The sequence below is a fragment of the Trachypithecus francoisi genome, unplaced genomic scaffold (assembly GCF_009764315.1).
Source record: "Trachypithecus francoisi isolate TF-2019V2 unplaced genomic scaffold, Tfra_2.0 Lachesis_group8, whole genome shotgun sequence".
Lineage (NCBI taxonomy): Eukaryota > Metazoa > Chordata > Mammalia > Primates > Cercopithecidae > Trachypithecus > Trachypithecus francoisi.
The window spans coordinates 7,972,678-7,987,013 of record NW_022681473.1 but is presented as its reverse complement, the minus strand read 5'-3'; the positions used below and the strand labels follow the sequence as shown (position 1 = coordinate 7,987,013).

Sequence of the window (14,336 nt, the reverse complement as noted above, 5' to 3'; positions counted from 1 at the left end):
GGGCTGGAGAAGAAGTCAGAAGCAACTGGGCCTTGGGAATTGTGTTCTCCTTTTGAAGGCCTGTGGTGTCAGAGATCTGGGACAGGGATTTTCTCAGCACACCTCACACAGTTCAGTTCTGCTAGGGTTAAATAGCCAGCCTGTTCATTCCCCTGATAACTTATCAAGTGCATTGTCAGTGTGGCCTCCTGAGCTCCATGCTATTACATGGCTGAAAATGAACTTGAGACTAGAATAGCCCAGTGCCTGGGGTGAGGTATTGTCCTTCTTGTTAATCACTGTTCCTGAAATACCTTTTGTTCCCTTAGACAGCAGGTCCCCACACAGCTCTCACTGCCACTCTCATTATTTCTCTCCCCACTGCCCTCGTTTCCGTTTCTCTGAGCACCTGCTGGCCGCCCTCTGCCTCTTCTCTCCTGGTTCTTATGCTGCTGCCCCTCCTGCCACCCGCACCGTTTCCCATCCACGAGGCTTGCTGCACCTCCCTCTCCACCTGCCCTGGCAAGACAACCACTGTGGCTTTGTTCCTTCTCTCCGTGTGTCCTCTAAGGACTCGCTTTGCTGTTGCTTTCTCCTCCTTTACATCGTGGTCTGGCCAGTGGGAGACTGAATCTCCCTCCCAAAGGCCTCGTATCTGTTCTCTCTGAACACCCCTGCTCCAGGGACTCCCCATACACCAGTCCAGCAGCCCTGTCCTCAGGCTCCCTGGGGACTCCCTAACAAGAGACACTTTTGTTCCTGCAGATTCCAAGAAAGGTGGTATATGACCAGCTGAATCAGATCCTGGTGTCAGATGCAGCCCTTCCAGAAAATGTCATCCTGGTGAATACCACTGACTGGCAGGGCCAGGTAAGTGCTGAAACTGCGAGACCATGTGGGGGTCCTGGAGGGCAGGCAATGCCGGGGTGCATTGTCAGTGTGGCTTCCATGCTATTGCGTGGGGAGATGAGAAACTCACCCCTTCATCAGCCCCCGCCTGCTCTGAACTGAGCCCAGAACTCTGAGTTCTAGTCCAATTTCTGTCATTGTCCAACTTGCAGGATCTTAAGTCACTAACTTTGCTGTACCTCAGCTTCCTTATATGTTAAGAAACAAACAAAAAGCAACAGTAATTCCTCCAGGGGGAATTATTCCTCCAGGAATAAACAGTAATTCCTGCCAGGAGCGTCAGGCAGCATAGCAGAATGGAGGCCCCTCGAGAAGCACCTGGCTGTGACCTCCAGGGCTGACCCCGTGAAGGCAGGTCAGCAGGGCAGAGCATCCCTGCCTGCTCCCTCAGCGCTGTCTACCTGACTTAGACACTGGTGCCAGGGACACCTGGAGTGTCCTAGCATATGAAACCCCCTAAGCCTTGCCATCTCTCACACCCTGCGTGTCTCGTGGGTCGGCCCCACCCTCTCCTTACTGGCAGTCTGGAGACCTGGCTGCCTTTGCCCAGTTTCAGTCTGAACTGCAGAGGACAGGGGCCCTGCAGCTCGGTCTGGGCCTCGCTTGCCTCTTCGCCCTTGTGAAGGAGTGGTGTGTTCTCACCTGTGTCCCTGCTCTCCTCCCTCCCCATCCCAGTATGTGGCTGAGCTGCTCCAGGACCAGCGGAAGCCTGTGGTGTGCACCTGCTCCACCGTGGAGGTCCAGGCTGTGCTGTCCGCCCTGCTCACCCGGATCCAGCGCTAGTAAGGGCTCTGGCCTCCACTCTCCTGCCCTTAGGGATTCCCTCTGACTTCATCTTCCCACCCTGACTTCTAAGCAATTATAGACCCTCCTGGCCTCATCAGACTAAGAATCTGCAGAGGGGCGCATGTTTGGGGGGCGGATGGCAGCATCAGGCTGTGAGGCTCGAGGCCCCTGCAGACCGCAGAGGATCAGGGATGGAAATATCAATTCCTGTGCTCCCTGCCTCCCTGCCTGGACTCCTGCCATGCCTTGACTTGCTTTATCCTCTTTAACCCATGATGGAGAGGACACACAGGTTTTAAAAAGATCTTTTATTCCTTCCAACTGCAACATGCTGCTAGACATTCAAGAGTCAGTGCTTCCCCCATCCTTAGGGCCTTCTTAAAAGGCTGAGTCCCCTGCCCTTGTAAAAGAGAACTGTGAATTCCAGGCTTGGGGGCACGCACCCTGCGTTAGCTTCAGCTGTTCTGTCTGCTTCATGGGCAATGCCCTCTGACCCGGATTTTTCTCTTGGTTGTGAAAGCACTGTGGCTTATTCCCTGTATGATCCTGTCTGTTTTATTTTGTGGATTGGTTTGCTTTTCCCCTGTGGGTTGTTGAGATCACAGAAAGTCAGCTCTGGGCCACCTGCTGGGCAGGATCCTGGCACCGCCTGAGCACTGCTATGACACTCCACTCCACTTCCTCCCCAGCTGCAACTGCAACTCTTCCATGCCGAGGCCAGTGAAGGTGGCTGCAGTGGGAGGCCAGAGCTACCTGAGCTCCATCCTCAGGTTCTTTGTCAAGTCCCTGGCCAACAAGACCTCCGACTGGCTTGGCTACATGCGCTTCCTCATCATTCCCCTCGGTAAAGACGGGCAGCACCAGGAGGGCATCGGGCATGAGGGTTCTGTAGACAGATACCTTGTCTGGAACAGGATGGTGGGGTTGGGGCCTAGGAAAGGACAGTCAAGAAGATCAAGGCCATGGCCAGGGACAGCTGCTCCCACACTGTCTCATCTCCTGACCAATTCAACACCTCTGGTTTTCCATCTACCAGGTTCTCACCCTGTGGCCAAATACTTGGGGTCAGTCGACAGTAAATACAGTAGTTCCTTCCTGGATTCTGGTTGGAGAGATCTGTTCAGTCGCTCGGAGCCACCAGTGTCAGGTAATGGCCCTGTGTAAGGAGCTTACTTCCACCCCCGGGGTCCACAGGTGCCAGCCTGGCTGCAGAAGGAGGCTGAGGTCATGCTGCTTTCCTCCCTGCAGCTCTCACCTTCCCGGTCACTCTGCCCATTCATTTTTCCATAAGTGTTTATTAAGTGGAGGCTCACTGTGCACAGCCCCTCCACTCTGCCTGTTTTCAGCCTCTGCTATTTGCTCTGCTCCTGTTCATCTGGAAGGAACGACGGCCATGCTGGCATAGTGGGCAGGGCATCTCTAGTTGTAGAAATGAAATATGAGGAGCAGAGAATGGCAGTAGAGTGATGAAACAGTCACTTGGTAAATGAATAACGCCACACCAACCAGGTGCTTTCTTGAATATCAAATAAAGGTGGCAGGGGTCAAGGGCGCAGTGGCTCACACCTGGAATCCCAGCAGTTGAGGAGGCCAAGGTGGGTGGATCACTTGAGCCTAGGAATTTGAGACCAGCCTGGGCAACATAGCAAGACCCCATCTCTACAAAAATACAAAAATTAGCTGGGCATGGTGGTGTGCGCCTGTAGTCCCAGCTACTCAGGAGGCTGAGGTGAGAGAATTGCTTGAGACCAGAAGGTTGTACTCACACCACTGTACTCATCACACCACTGCACTCATCATGCCACTGGGCTCATCACGCCACCACTCATCACGCCACCGCACTTATCACGCCACCACTTATCACACCACCGCACTCATCACGCCACCACTCATCACACCACCGCACTTATCACGCCACTCCACTCATCATGCCACTTCACTCATCACACCACTGCGCTCATCACACCACTGGGCTCATCACACCACTGCGCTCATCACGCCACTGGGCTCATCACGCCACTGGGCTCATCACGCCACCGCACTTATCACACCACCACTCATCACGCCACTGTACTCATCACGCCACCACTCATCACACCACCGTGCTCATCACGCCACCGCGCTCATCACGCCACTGGGCTCATCACGCCACCGCACTTATCACACCACCACTCATCACGCCACTGTACTCATCACGCCACCACTCATCACACCACCGTGCTCATCACGCCACCGTGCTCATCACGCCACCGCGCTCATCATGCCACCGGGCTCATCACGCCACCGCGCTCATCACGCCACCGCGCTCATCACGCCACCGGGCTCATCATGCCCACCGCACTCGTCACACCACTGCACTCGTCACGCCACTGTACTCCAGCCTGGGCAGCAGAGTGAAACTCTGTCTCAAAAATAAAATAAAATTAAAATTAAAAAATAAAGGTGGCAGGTATCAGAATGAGGTTGAGCTCTTCCAGGCCGAGAGGTAGTGAGGGCCTGGCGCAGCTGAGAAGGAGGTGATGGCAAAGGTCTGTGGGGTGAGGCTCCTTCAGGCCACCAGATGGGTATGCGCAGGACAGGCAGGAGCAAGTAGGCATGAGAAGAAGGGTGTGAGTGGCCCAAGAAAGAGCAGGGCTTCGAGGAACTGCAAAGATTGGAAGGGAGAGGACCATCCTTGGGCTCATGATTCCTTCAAACCAGAAGGACCGTAAAGCCCTATCCTTCACTCAACTTGAGAGTCTGATGGGTCTCAGGAAGGGAGCCCTCTCCGAGAGGGTCTGCAGGTTTTCCAGCTGAAGTCAGTGGGGCAGTTAGTGATCTCTTGGCTTTTCTGCAGAGCAACTGGACGTGGCAGGGCGGGTGATGCAGTACGTCAACGGGGCGGCCACGACACACCAACTTCCCGTGGCCGAAGCCATGCTGACCTGCCGGCATAAGTTGTAAGTTTTGACTTTGAGGGGTTTCTTAAAAATAGGTTGGGTGAGTTAGAGGAATCTTGAGTCTTCCTTGCTTTTTCACATTTTCCTTCTCCACATGCTACATTCCTTCATAGGAACCCAAAAGGATGTGAGTGGTTTTTACCGCCACCTCCCCAGCACTCCTTCCTTGCCCAGAGCCTCCCACCCATAGGAGCCTGAGTTCATCAGTTTCCTTGCCTGCCCCTCAGTATAAAGCAGCCCATCCTCATAGCTGGAACTCAGACGTGGGAAGCAGGGAGCATAGTTTGCATGATCAGGTCATTTGCCCTAATTTTGTGAGCTCCACATGCCCACCAAGTCTCAGACCTTCCCCATGCCGCCCCGGGATGTGACAGGCGGAGGCAGCACAGCATCTGCTGCAGCCACAGTGAGACAGGAAAGGCCCATTCCCCAGCACTCCTCCCTGTCTCCCCTACTAACTGTGATGCTCTCCTGTGTCTCCCAACAGCCCCGATGAAGACTCCTATCAGAAGTTTATTCCCTTCATTGGCGTGAGTACTGACTCCCTCTGCTCGGCACCCCACCCATTCTTCCTGTTCCCCCTTACGCAGGAAAACGAAAGCTTCATCTAGAACAGTGGTTCTCCAGACACTGGAGATTTAGCCCCCAAGGGCTACCTGGCAGTGTCTGGAGACGTGTTTGGTTGTTATACTGGGGGCAGCCAGTGGGTGGAGGCCAGGGGTGCCACTGGTCACCCTCCAGTGCACAGGAGATCCCGCAGCAGAGAATGGCTTGGCCCCAAGTGTCAGTAGTGCGGAGGTGGAGAAACCCTGGGCCAGGACGTGGATTAGGCTGTCCCTTTTAGTGTCCACCTTTTCCAAATCACACACTGTTCCTGGGTCCATCACTGGTGTCTCCTGTTTATTACACCAGGCCCTGACCTTGCTGCCTTTGCCCAGGGAATGATGTCCAGACGTGGCTCAGGGGAAAGGGAGCTGCCTCGGCAGTAGTGGAAGGTGGCATTCAGAAAAGTCTGAAAACAGATACTTTTGTCTTCATGGTTGGATAGGCCACTGAGAGGAAGGCTTTCTTCTTTCCTTTTCTATTTAGCTGGGGAGAAATCTCTACACTAGTAAACTTTGAAAGTCAAGGAAGAACCCCGTGGATGTCTCTGATGGCAGGTGCACTGCTGGCCGTCTGTTCATCAGCAGCTGGGCCACAGGCTCAGCCTGACCTAAGGAGGGGCCCAGGGAAGCTGTGCAGCCCTGCCAGGCGCCGGAGCATGGCACCAGAGCAGGACCGAAAACTCCGATTTCCACTTATAAGAGCTTTGCATTTCCCTTCCAAACCAGCTTTTTCTTTATTTTTAATTTTTTTGAGATGGAGTCTGACTCTGTTGCCCATGCTGGAGTGCAGTGGCACGATCTCAGCTCACTGCAACCTCTGCCTCCCGGGTTCAAGTGATCCTCCTGCCTCAGCCTCCAGAGTAGCTGGGACCACAGGTACATGCCACCATGCCCGGCTAATTTTTTTTTTTTTTTTTAGACAAGAGTCTCACTCTGTTGCCAGGCTGGAATGCAGTGGCATGATCTCGACTCACTGCAACCTCTGCTTCCCAGGTTCAAGTGATTCTCCTGCCTCAGCCTCCCAAGTAGCTGGGATTACAGGTGCATGCCACCACGCCCAGCTAATTTTTGTGTTTTTAGTAGAGACAGGGTTTCACCATGTTGGCCAGGATGGTCTCGATCTCTTGACCTCGTGCTCCAGCCACCTCGGCCTCCCAAAATGCTGGGATTACAGGCATGAGCCACCGCACATGGCACACCTGGCTAATTTTTGTATTTTTTTGCTGAGATGGCATTTCGCCATGGTGCCCAGCCTGGTCTCAAACTCTTGGACTCAAGAGATCCACCTATCTCGGCCTCCCAAAGTGCTGGGATTACAGGCGTGAGCCACCATGCCCAGCCAGCTTGTATCTTTTTTTGTAATTTCCTTGAGGCTCCCTTGTAGCTTCTAGACAGGGAGGGGCTCATGTGGATGATGGGGCCTAGCTCCATGTTCTTCCTGCTCTCTGCACATCCAAGATGTGGATGTCTTGAGTGATCTCAAGAGATACCTGAGCTGGGGAAATCCAGCAGCCCCTTCTCGTGCCTTGCAGAGCCTCCTATCCTGCAGTCTAGCCACTCCCCGGTTAGCCCCTGGGCTGCTCCCATAGCCACATTACAGGCCCCAGGACCATGGCCCATAGCTGCGGCTGGTGGTTTGACACATCTTCGTGGAGCTGTGAGTTGCTGCTCACTCAGGCCTCGCAACCGAGAGAGAGATAACAAATTTAAAACAAATTAAAAACCAAAAGAGCTAGCAACCTCATCAAATGCCAGGCGAACAAGGAGAGAAGGGGTGTTGTATCCAGGAAGCCCCAGAGTGGCAATTTGTTCCTCTCCGGAAATCAAAAGAAGGGCGCGTAGAGAATCGGGACAGACTTCAGCGAACACAGCCTTGCTGTCACAGCAGCCTCCAGGCCACCACCTGCAGACCTGTGCGGTAGACTTCGCCCCACTAGGGTCCAGCCCTCTGGACTCCCAGCCCAGCTGCCTCTTTGCTTGGGACTGGGCCTAGGTGATAGGGCCCAGGACTTCACCTATCACTTCAGACCACAACCTGGATGCTCACCTAGTCTGTGACTGTGTTCTTTTCTAGCCACTGGAGGGCCCAGGCTGTCCTTTCCAGAATTCTTATGGAGAACTGAAAATTCCTAAGGAATCCCCCTACCCCCATTCAGTACTCCTCCAGATTCCAGTAAGACCAGAGAGGAGAGGGCTGATGTCTACAGCTTAGCACATCCACTTGGCCTATAGACACTCCCACCTGGCAGAGACAGAGCCATCTTCCTAGGCCCTCTGCCCACAGGACCCTAGAGAAACGAGATCAGAATATCACAGTGGTTCCTGCCTTCAGCTCTTTATCCCCAGAGGAGAGCTGCAAAGTCTCACTTGCCCCACCTCGTTGTTAAAACTAGGTTTTGTGTTGTGTTGTGTTGTGTGGTGTTGTTGTTGTGTTGTGTTGTTTCTACAGCTGGGCTGCTCCAAATGTGCAAAGTTTTTTTATTTACTTATTTATTTATTTAACGTATTTATTTATTTTGAGATGGAGTCTCGCTCTGTCACCCAGGCTGGGGGAGTGCAATGGCGCGATCTCAGCTCACCACTTCCCGGGTTCAAGAGATTCTCCTGCCTCAGCCTCCCAAAGTGCTGGGATTACAGGCGCCACGCCACCACACCCGGCCCAGATTTGCAAAGATTTTAAAGCCGACAATAAAATAATGTGTAGTGATGGCTCTTGTGCCAACCATCTGTTACTGGTTGGATCAGAACATGCCTGCTGTAATAGGAGGATCTAATGAGTGCGTCTTCTCTCCTTGCAGGTGGTGAAGGTGGGTCTGGTTGAAGACTCGCCCTCCACAGCAGGTGAGCCTAGGGCTTCCTTGTTCTGTGGAGTGAGGCTGGTGCCTTCCCTGTCTTCCCTCTAGTCCAGGAGGCCAGAAGTTAAGCTCTGGATGTCCTGAGGGAAGTCAGAGCTTGAGCAGGAAGCCTGTGGGTGCCCTCACTCCCCCGCTGCGGTGGTGGCTGGGGGAGGTGGGGAAGAGCCTGGGGCCAAAGGAGGAAAGCAGGCCATGGGATGGGAGGAAACCCCGGCTCCTTGCCACCACCGAGTCAGGGATAGCTTCCTCTGGCCAACTGTGTTTGTCGTTTGTCCCCTGACAGGCGATGGGGACGATTCTCCTGTGGTCAGTCTTACTGTGCCCTCCACGTCACCACCCTCCAGTTCGGGCCTGAGCCGAGATGCCACAGCCACCCCTCCCTCCTCCCCATCCATGAGCAGCGCCCTGGCCATCGTGGGGTAAGGCTCCTGCCCGTACCTGTCCTGCCATGCCCTCCATCAGGTCTACCCGGCTGATTCCAGTGACAGGCATATGGGCTTAGAAGGGAGCCACAGGAAGCCAGACGTGGTGGTGCACACCTTCGGTCCCGGCTACTCAGAGGCTGAGGCAAGATGATTGCTTGAGCCCAGGAGTTTGAGGCTGCAGTGAGCCATGACTATGCCACTGCACAGTAGCCTGTGTGACAACAAGACCCTGTCTCTCCAGAAAAAAAAAAAAAAACCCAAAACACTAAAGTTAGAATTCAGAGACATGTCACTAGCCGGCCTGGTCATGGGAGGACACTTTCTGCCCTGTTTCACAGTATCGGGCTGAATGAGACAGTGTTGGCAGAGAGGCCTGTAAAGTGCTGTGCGTGCAAGTGTCTTGTTATGGGACCTCCCAAGTGGTAGAAAGAGCATGACACTTGGGAAATAAAACACACGTGGATTTGAGTGGTTCTGTCTTCTGTCTGTCCACTGCCTTAGCTTGGACAGGTTACTGAACTTGAATTTCATCTAATGAAGAGAGGTGAAATGGCCACCTTGCAGGACTGTGAAGCAGGTTACATAAGAACATGGAAACCGAGCACGCTGGCTCATCCTGTAGTTCCAGTCACTCTGGAGGCCAAGGCCGGAGGATCGCTTGAGCCCAGGAGTTCAAAGCTAGGCCTGGGCCACATAGTGACGTGGATTGGGCTGTCCTTTCTAGGGTCCTCCTTTTTTCTTCTTTTTTAGAAATGTGGATTGTCTCCTTTGGTGACAGTCAGAGGGCCTCTCTAAAGGAAGCAATCCATGTCTCTAAAAAAGAAGAGAAAAAGAACATGTGTGTCAGTGCCTGGCACTGTGAGGCGGCCCTGCCGAGGTGCTACAGCCGGAGCGGGAGCAAGCAGCGGAGCTCAGATTCAGGCTGAATCTCTGAGACCACTGGAAGTGGTGATGTAGTGGGAGGCCATGTCTTCAGGATCTCAAGTATCTACAGTTTAGATCAAGGGTCCAGGAGCAGGGGGCAGAGGGAGGGTGGAGTGGTGGGCTCCTGACAAGAAGAAGCTGAGGTGAGGAGAGCAGGCATGGTCAGCACTGGGAGGGAGCAGCCTTCCTCCCTTCCCCCATTTTGCTGCCTTCCACCCTCCCCTCTTCCCTTTCCTTGTAGCAACAGTGAGGATGGCATTGGCCGGTGACTTCCTCTGAAGTGCCAGTGAGGTATTGGGTGGTACGAGGCCTGCCCCGGAGCTAAAATCCCAGTCCCTGGTTTCCCTCACCCTTTGCTCCTCAGGGCACTTCCCTCCAGGGTCTTCTGGAGGGAACAGTAGGAGGAAAGGAGGAAGTACTCACTTGGCCAGATTCTGCTCTGGGGACCTCAGGTTCCTGGCCTCCTGGAAGCGTTTTCTCTCATCTCGCTGCTCAGCAGAAGGGTTTCTGTCCAGCATGGATTTGGGCAGCCTTGGCAACAACCCTTCCCTCCACCTCCTTTCCCTTCCAAGTTAATCCTGTTTTTTAATGGAACCTCTGAAATGAGGCAGAAAGAGAAAAGTGAGATGACTTTCCTAGCCTGTGTACCTATTGTGTCTGACACCTCCTTTCAAGACACATCAGCCCTTTTCCCAGGGGCTAAAATTATTGCTGAGCTAAGAGTGTCATGAAAAGGAGAAAGCTACAGGTCAGGTGGCACCAGCCGCTGTCCTGAGGCTGCACTGGAGCCACCCACAGGGGCTTCTGCTGGGCGTGTGTGCATGTGTGTGTGCGCGTGCGTTTTGTGTATGTGTGCGTGCGTTGTGTGAATATGCATGTGTGCGCATGCACTTACGTACACACACACTTTCTTCCTTCATAAAGCTTCCTCCTCTGCTGCCCTCGTCATCCTGTGAAGCTTTTATTCGGTTTCCTTTTTGTGACTTGGGCCTTTATTCTCCCCGGCTTTGTTCTCAAATCAACCTGATTCCCCTCTCCCACATGAGCTGCTCTGTGTGTCTGGAGGGAACAGAGCCGCAGCCTTCTTCAGCCTGCCCTCCCGGGGCTGGCGTAGCCCCTACCCCACTGGGCCCATGTAGTTGGGAGCTGAAGGCAGAGCTCACCTCTCCTCTTTGTTCCCTTTCCTCAGGAGCCCTAATAGCCCATATGGGGATGTGATCGGCCTCCAGGTGGACTACTGGCTGGGCCACCCCGGGGAGCGGAGGAGGGATGGCGACAAGAGGGATGCCAGCTCGAAGAACACCCTCAAGAGTGTCTTCCGCTCGGTGCAGGTGTCCCGCCTGCCCCATAGTGGGGAAGCCCAGCTTTCTGGCACCATGGCCATGACTGTGGTCACCAAAGAAAAGAACAAGAAAGGTAAGTGCCCCCGAGGACAGGGAAGACCAGGGGCCACCAGGCCTCCCGTCTCCTCTTTCAGGGTCTGGGAATAAATCTGCTTTTGGGATATTTGGGATGAAGAAGCATCCCATGGTCTGGCATGGGGTGCAGGGGGCAGTCCCACCTCCCCTTGAGAGACAAGGCCATTCCTTCTGTCATGCGGGAAACCGAGGCTGCAGAGAGTTGCTTGGTCACTGTCTGCTGAGCTAAAGCACTTTAGGGGCTGAGGCAGCGGCCGCTCTGTATTGAAGGGGGCCTTTCTGGCCACTGCTGTCTGGGATGGACTGCAGACAGGGAGAGGCCTCTCTCTACCACAGCTCCGGGTCACTGTGACGCAGGAGCAGAGCACTTGCACCCAGCCCTGGAGGCCGCTCCAAAGAGGCTTCATGAGCAAAAGGAGGTGGTTGTGTTTTCAGGATTAAGGGGCATACAGTCCATTCTGGATAGAAGGGGTAGCTTAAGGAGCTGGAGGTAGAGTTGGAGCTGGCCCAGCTGCTGTGCATGGGAGTAAGGCAGGAACCCCCATGGCTGGGCCAGTGCTGCGCAGTGCCTGCCACCATTGGTGTCAGCTGGGGACCCACAACTGGCTCTGCACCTGGAGCGCTGGCATGACCCTGACCCTGCCACCTTTGGGTGCTCCAAAGCAGCTGTGCCTATTTCTGTGTGTGCCTCCCCTCTGCAGAGTTCCCCTGAAGAGGGGGATCAGGCAGGGGGTTGTGCCAGGCCCACAGCCAAAACCCACGGCCTGCAGCACGGAAACTTGCAAGGGGCTCAGCAGTGCCCTCCCTGTCCTTACTTCCTTTCTGAAGTGGGAGTGGAACGGACGGGGAGCACTCTCTGGCATCCCCAGGGCAGCATGAGGACAAACTCATGCTCCACTGGCTCCTGCACAGAGCACACGCCTGATAGGGAGGCAGGCCCCTGCCCCACAGGCTGCCTAGAACGTTCCAGCTGGAAAGGACTTCAGAGACCATCTGGACCAAGGTCTTCGCTGAACAGGCGAAGATATCGAGCCCCAGGGGGAAGAGTGGGACCTTAGCCAAAGTCACCAGCCCAGTGCTGGGACCAGGGCAGGAACCTAAAGATCCCGCAGCCCAGTGCCAGGGGGATGGGTTGCTTTGCAGATCACCTCCCCTCGCCACAGGAAGAAGGGAACAGTGGGGGCTGGGGAGGAGAGGGGTGATGGCTTCCCCAGGGGCTGGGACACAGGTGGCCTTGCTTGCTTTCCAGTTCCCACCATCTTCCTGAGCAAGAAACCACGAGAAAAGGAGGTGGATTCTAAGAGCCAGGTCATTGAAGGCATCAGCCGCCTCATCTGCTCAGCCAAGCAGCAGCAGACTATGCTGAGAGGTGCGAGGGCGGGCAGGGCCGGAGGGCAAGAAAGGGACTGGAGAGGGAGGCAGGCAATGGCCCTTCCCTAGGGGCCCTGGGGAGATGGCCTGAGCAGTTCAGTCACCACTCCTCTCCCTGTCACCCCCAGTGTCCATCGATGGGGTCGAGTGGAGTGACATCAAGTTCTTCCAGCTGGCAGCCCAGTGGCCCACCCATGTCAAGCACTTTCCAGTGGGACTCTTCAGTGGCAGCAAGGCCACCTGAGGCCCTGTCTCCCAGCCACTTTCCCTCTTGGCACTGCCACCAGCCTCACCGCCTGCGGGCAGGGGGAGGCCAGCAGGCCTGGGCCCAGCATCCCTTCCCTGGCACCAGGGTCTGCCTCTCACTCACCCAGGTCCCAAAGGACACTGGCACAGGGACGCCTCCTCTCCCCTCCCCTCCAACCCATCCCTGCGCAGCCCCTCCTCATTCCTGCTTTTCCACTTCTCCCTCCTGCTCCAGGCCCAGGGCGTGATGGTTTTGCCTTCTGGTACCCATAGTCCCCGGGACTGAGTACTCCAGGCCTTCCTTCATCAGACTTCCAACCTCCTTCTTGTGGTATCAGTTCCCTTCCCGGAAATGGGAAAGCTGGAATCCTGGTCCCTAGCAGGAGAGTCTAGTCCTCCCCTGGCCCCTCCAGCCACCAGGGTGTCCTCTAAGATGCAGCTGCCAGATCCACTCACTCTGCCTCCTCCAGCCGGACCCAGGGCCACTTTCCACTCTTGTGGGGTTCTCCGCCTGCCCCAGAGCTTCCCAAGGGAGGGTAAGGGGGCACCCTGAGCCCACGGGACCCCTGCTCCACAGCTCACAGGGGCAGGCGGCAGCTCCCCCACCTCCAGGACCCTGTTGCTATGGTGACAGTGTTTCGAGGACAGAGGGGCCTCACAGTCTCTCCCACCACCCGTGCACGACTTCCTCACCACCCCCAGGTTCCCTGCAGATGTCGTGTGTGTCCTGAGTGTTTCTTTGATTCTTTGCACACCAAGTCTCTTGGTTGTACCGTGTGACACACCCTGTGTACCAGTCACTGTCTTCATGACTTCAGCCCTTGTTGATGATGCTCCTGCCTCTGTCTCCCAGCCCCTCACCCAGCACAGCTCTGCCTGGACTTGGAGAGATGGGAGGCAGACTGCCACCACCATACATGCTATCTGTGGCCCCTCAGACATCCCATTTCATCTCCCATTCATCTCCCTCCTCCCACTGTGTCATTTTGTCTGCCTTTCCTTGCTGTGTTCTTCCCCCTCCTTAGGCCCTAGCCTGGGCCCAGAACCATCCTCCCAGCCAGGTTTCCCTCCAGCAGGCTCCTTCCCTCCCTGTCACCTCCCTCTCACCAACTGGGGGTCTGAGCCCCTCAGTCTTGACCGTCCATGTTCTCAGGAGTGGTTGAGGACACAGGGCCCCAGCCCAGCCCTCCGCGTCCCCCAGCCCAGCCCTCCACGCCCCTCAGCCCAGCCCTCCGCATCCCACAGCCCCTTTGGAGCTTTTCTCTTGTTCTCTCAATCCTTCCCAGAAGTTTTTGCACAGAACTCCATTTTGAAAGTGTTTTTCTCATTCTCCATACCTCCCCCAAGCTCTCCTCGTGCACTTCCCAGGGCTCAGCCCTGCTGTCCTGAGCGTCTCCTGGGCCAGAGAGAGGAGATGGGGGTGGGAGGGACTGAGTTGATGTTGGGTTTTTCATTCAATAAACTGGTGATTTCTTACCGACTGCCTTGGGCTTCTGTGCCCCCTCACTGTGCCACAGGAGCCGCCCAACCCCTTCTCCACAGTGCAGCCCAACTCAGGTGAAAATCTGCCAGGAACGTGGGTGGAAAGGAGCATACTCCCATGTTCTCAGTCATGGAAACAGGCATGAAGGTGTCTCACCTGGCATGAGGCAGGCAGAGGTCGGAAACAGGAAAGATGCCATTTCCACACCAAAAGCCTGTTTCTCCCCAGGACCCACCATCCCCAAATCCCACTTCCCAAGGCAGTGACGTGTTGAGTGTGGCTTCCCCATCTTCTGATCAAAGGTTAGAACTTAGCTTCTCTCCCTTGCTCCAGGTTGGTGAAGTCTGAGCTAGTGGGGTCTTTGCCTCTGCAGGTGGAGGGAATAGGGCTAAGGTC

At 55.3% G+C, this 14,336-nt stretch overlaps 1 protein-coding gene across 1 annotated transcript in view; it reads left to right on the top strand.

The window, feature by feature from the left end:
- Positions 1–13,938, top strand: part of PACS1 (phosphofurin acidic cluster sorting protein 1) — a 174,051-nt gene extending 160,113 nt beyond the window's left edge. Inside the window, exons 14-24 of the mRNA XM_033205163.1 lie at positions 745–849; positions 1,564–1,670; positions 2,364–2,518; positions 2,711–2,821; positions 4,511–4,613; positions 5,101–5,143; positions 8,017–8,059; positions 8,357–8,492; positions 10,612–10,838; positions 12,090–12,209; positions 12,340–13,938. Of these exons, the coding sequence (XP_033061054.1) occupies positions 745–849; positions 1,564–1,670; positions 2,364–2,518; positions 2,711–2,821; positions 4,511–4,613; positions 5,101–5,143; positions 8,017–8,059; positions 8,357–8,492; positions 10,612–10,838; positions 12,090–12,209; positions 12,340–12,455 (1,266 nt within the window). The 3' untranslated portion in view covers positions 12,456–13,938. The remainder of the gene's footprint in view (positions 1–744; positions 850–1,563; positions 1,671–2,363; positions 2,519–2,710; positions 2,822–4,510; positions 4,614–5,100; positions 5,144–8,016; positions 8,060–8,356; positions 8,493–10,611; positions 10,839–12,089; positions 12,210–12,339) is intronic.
- Positions 13,939–14,336: the final 398 nt, after the last annotated feature.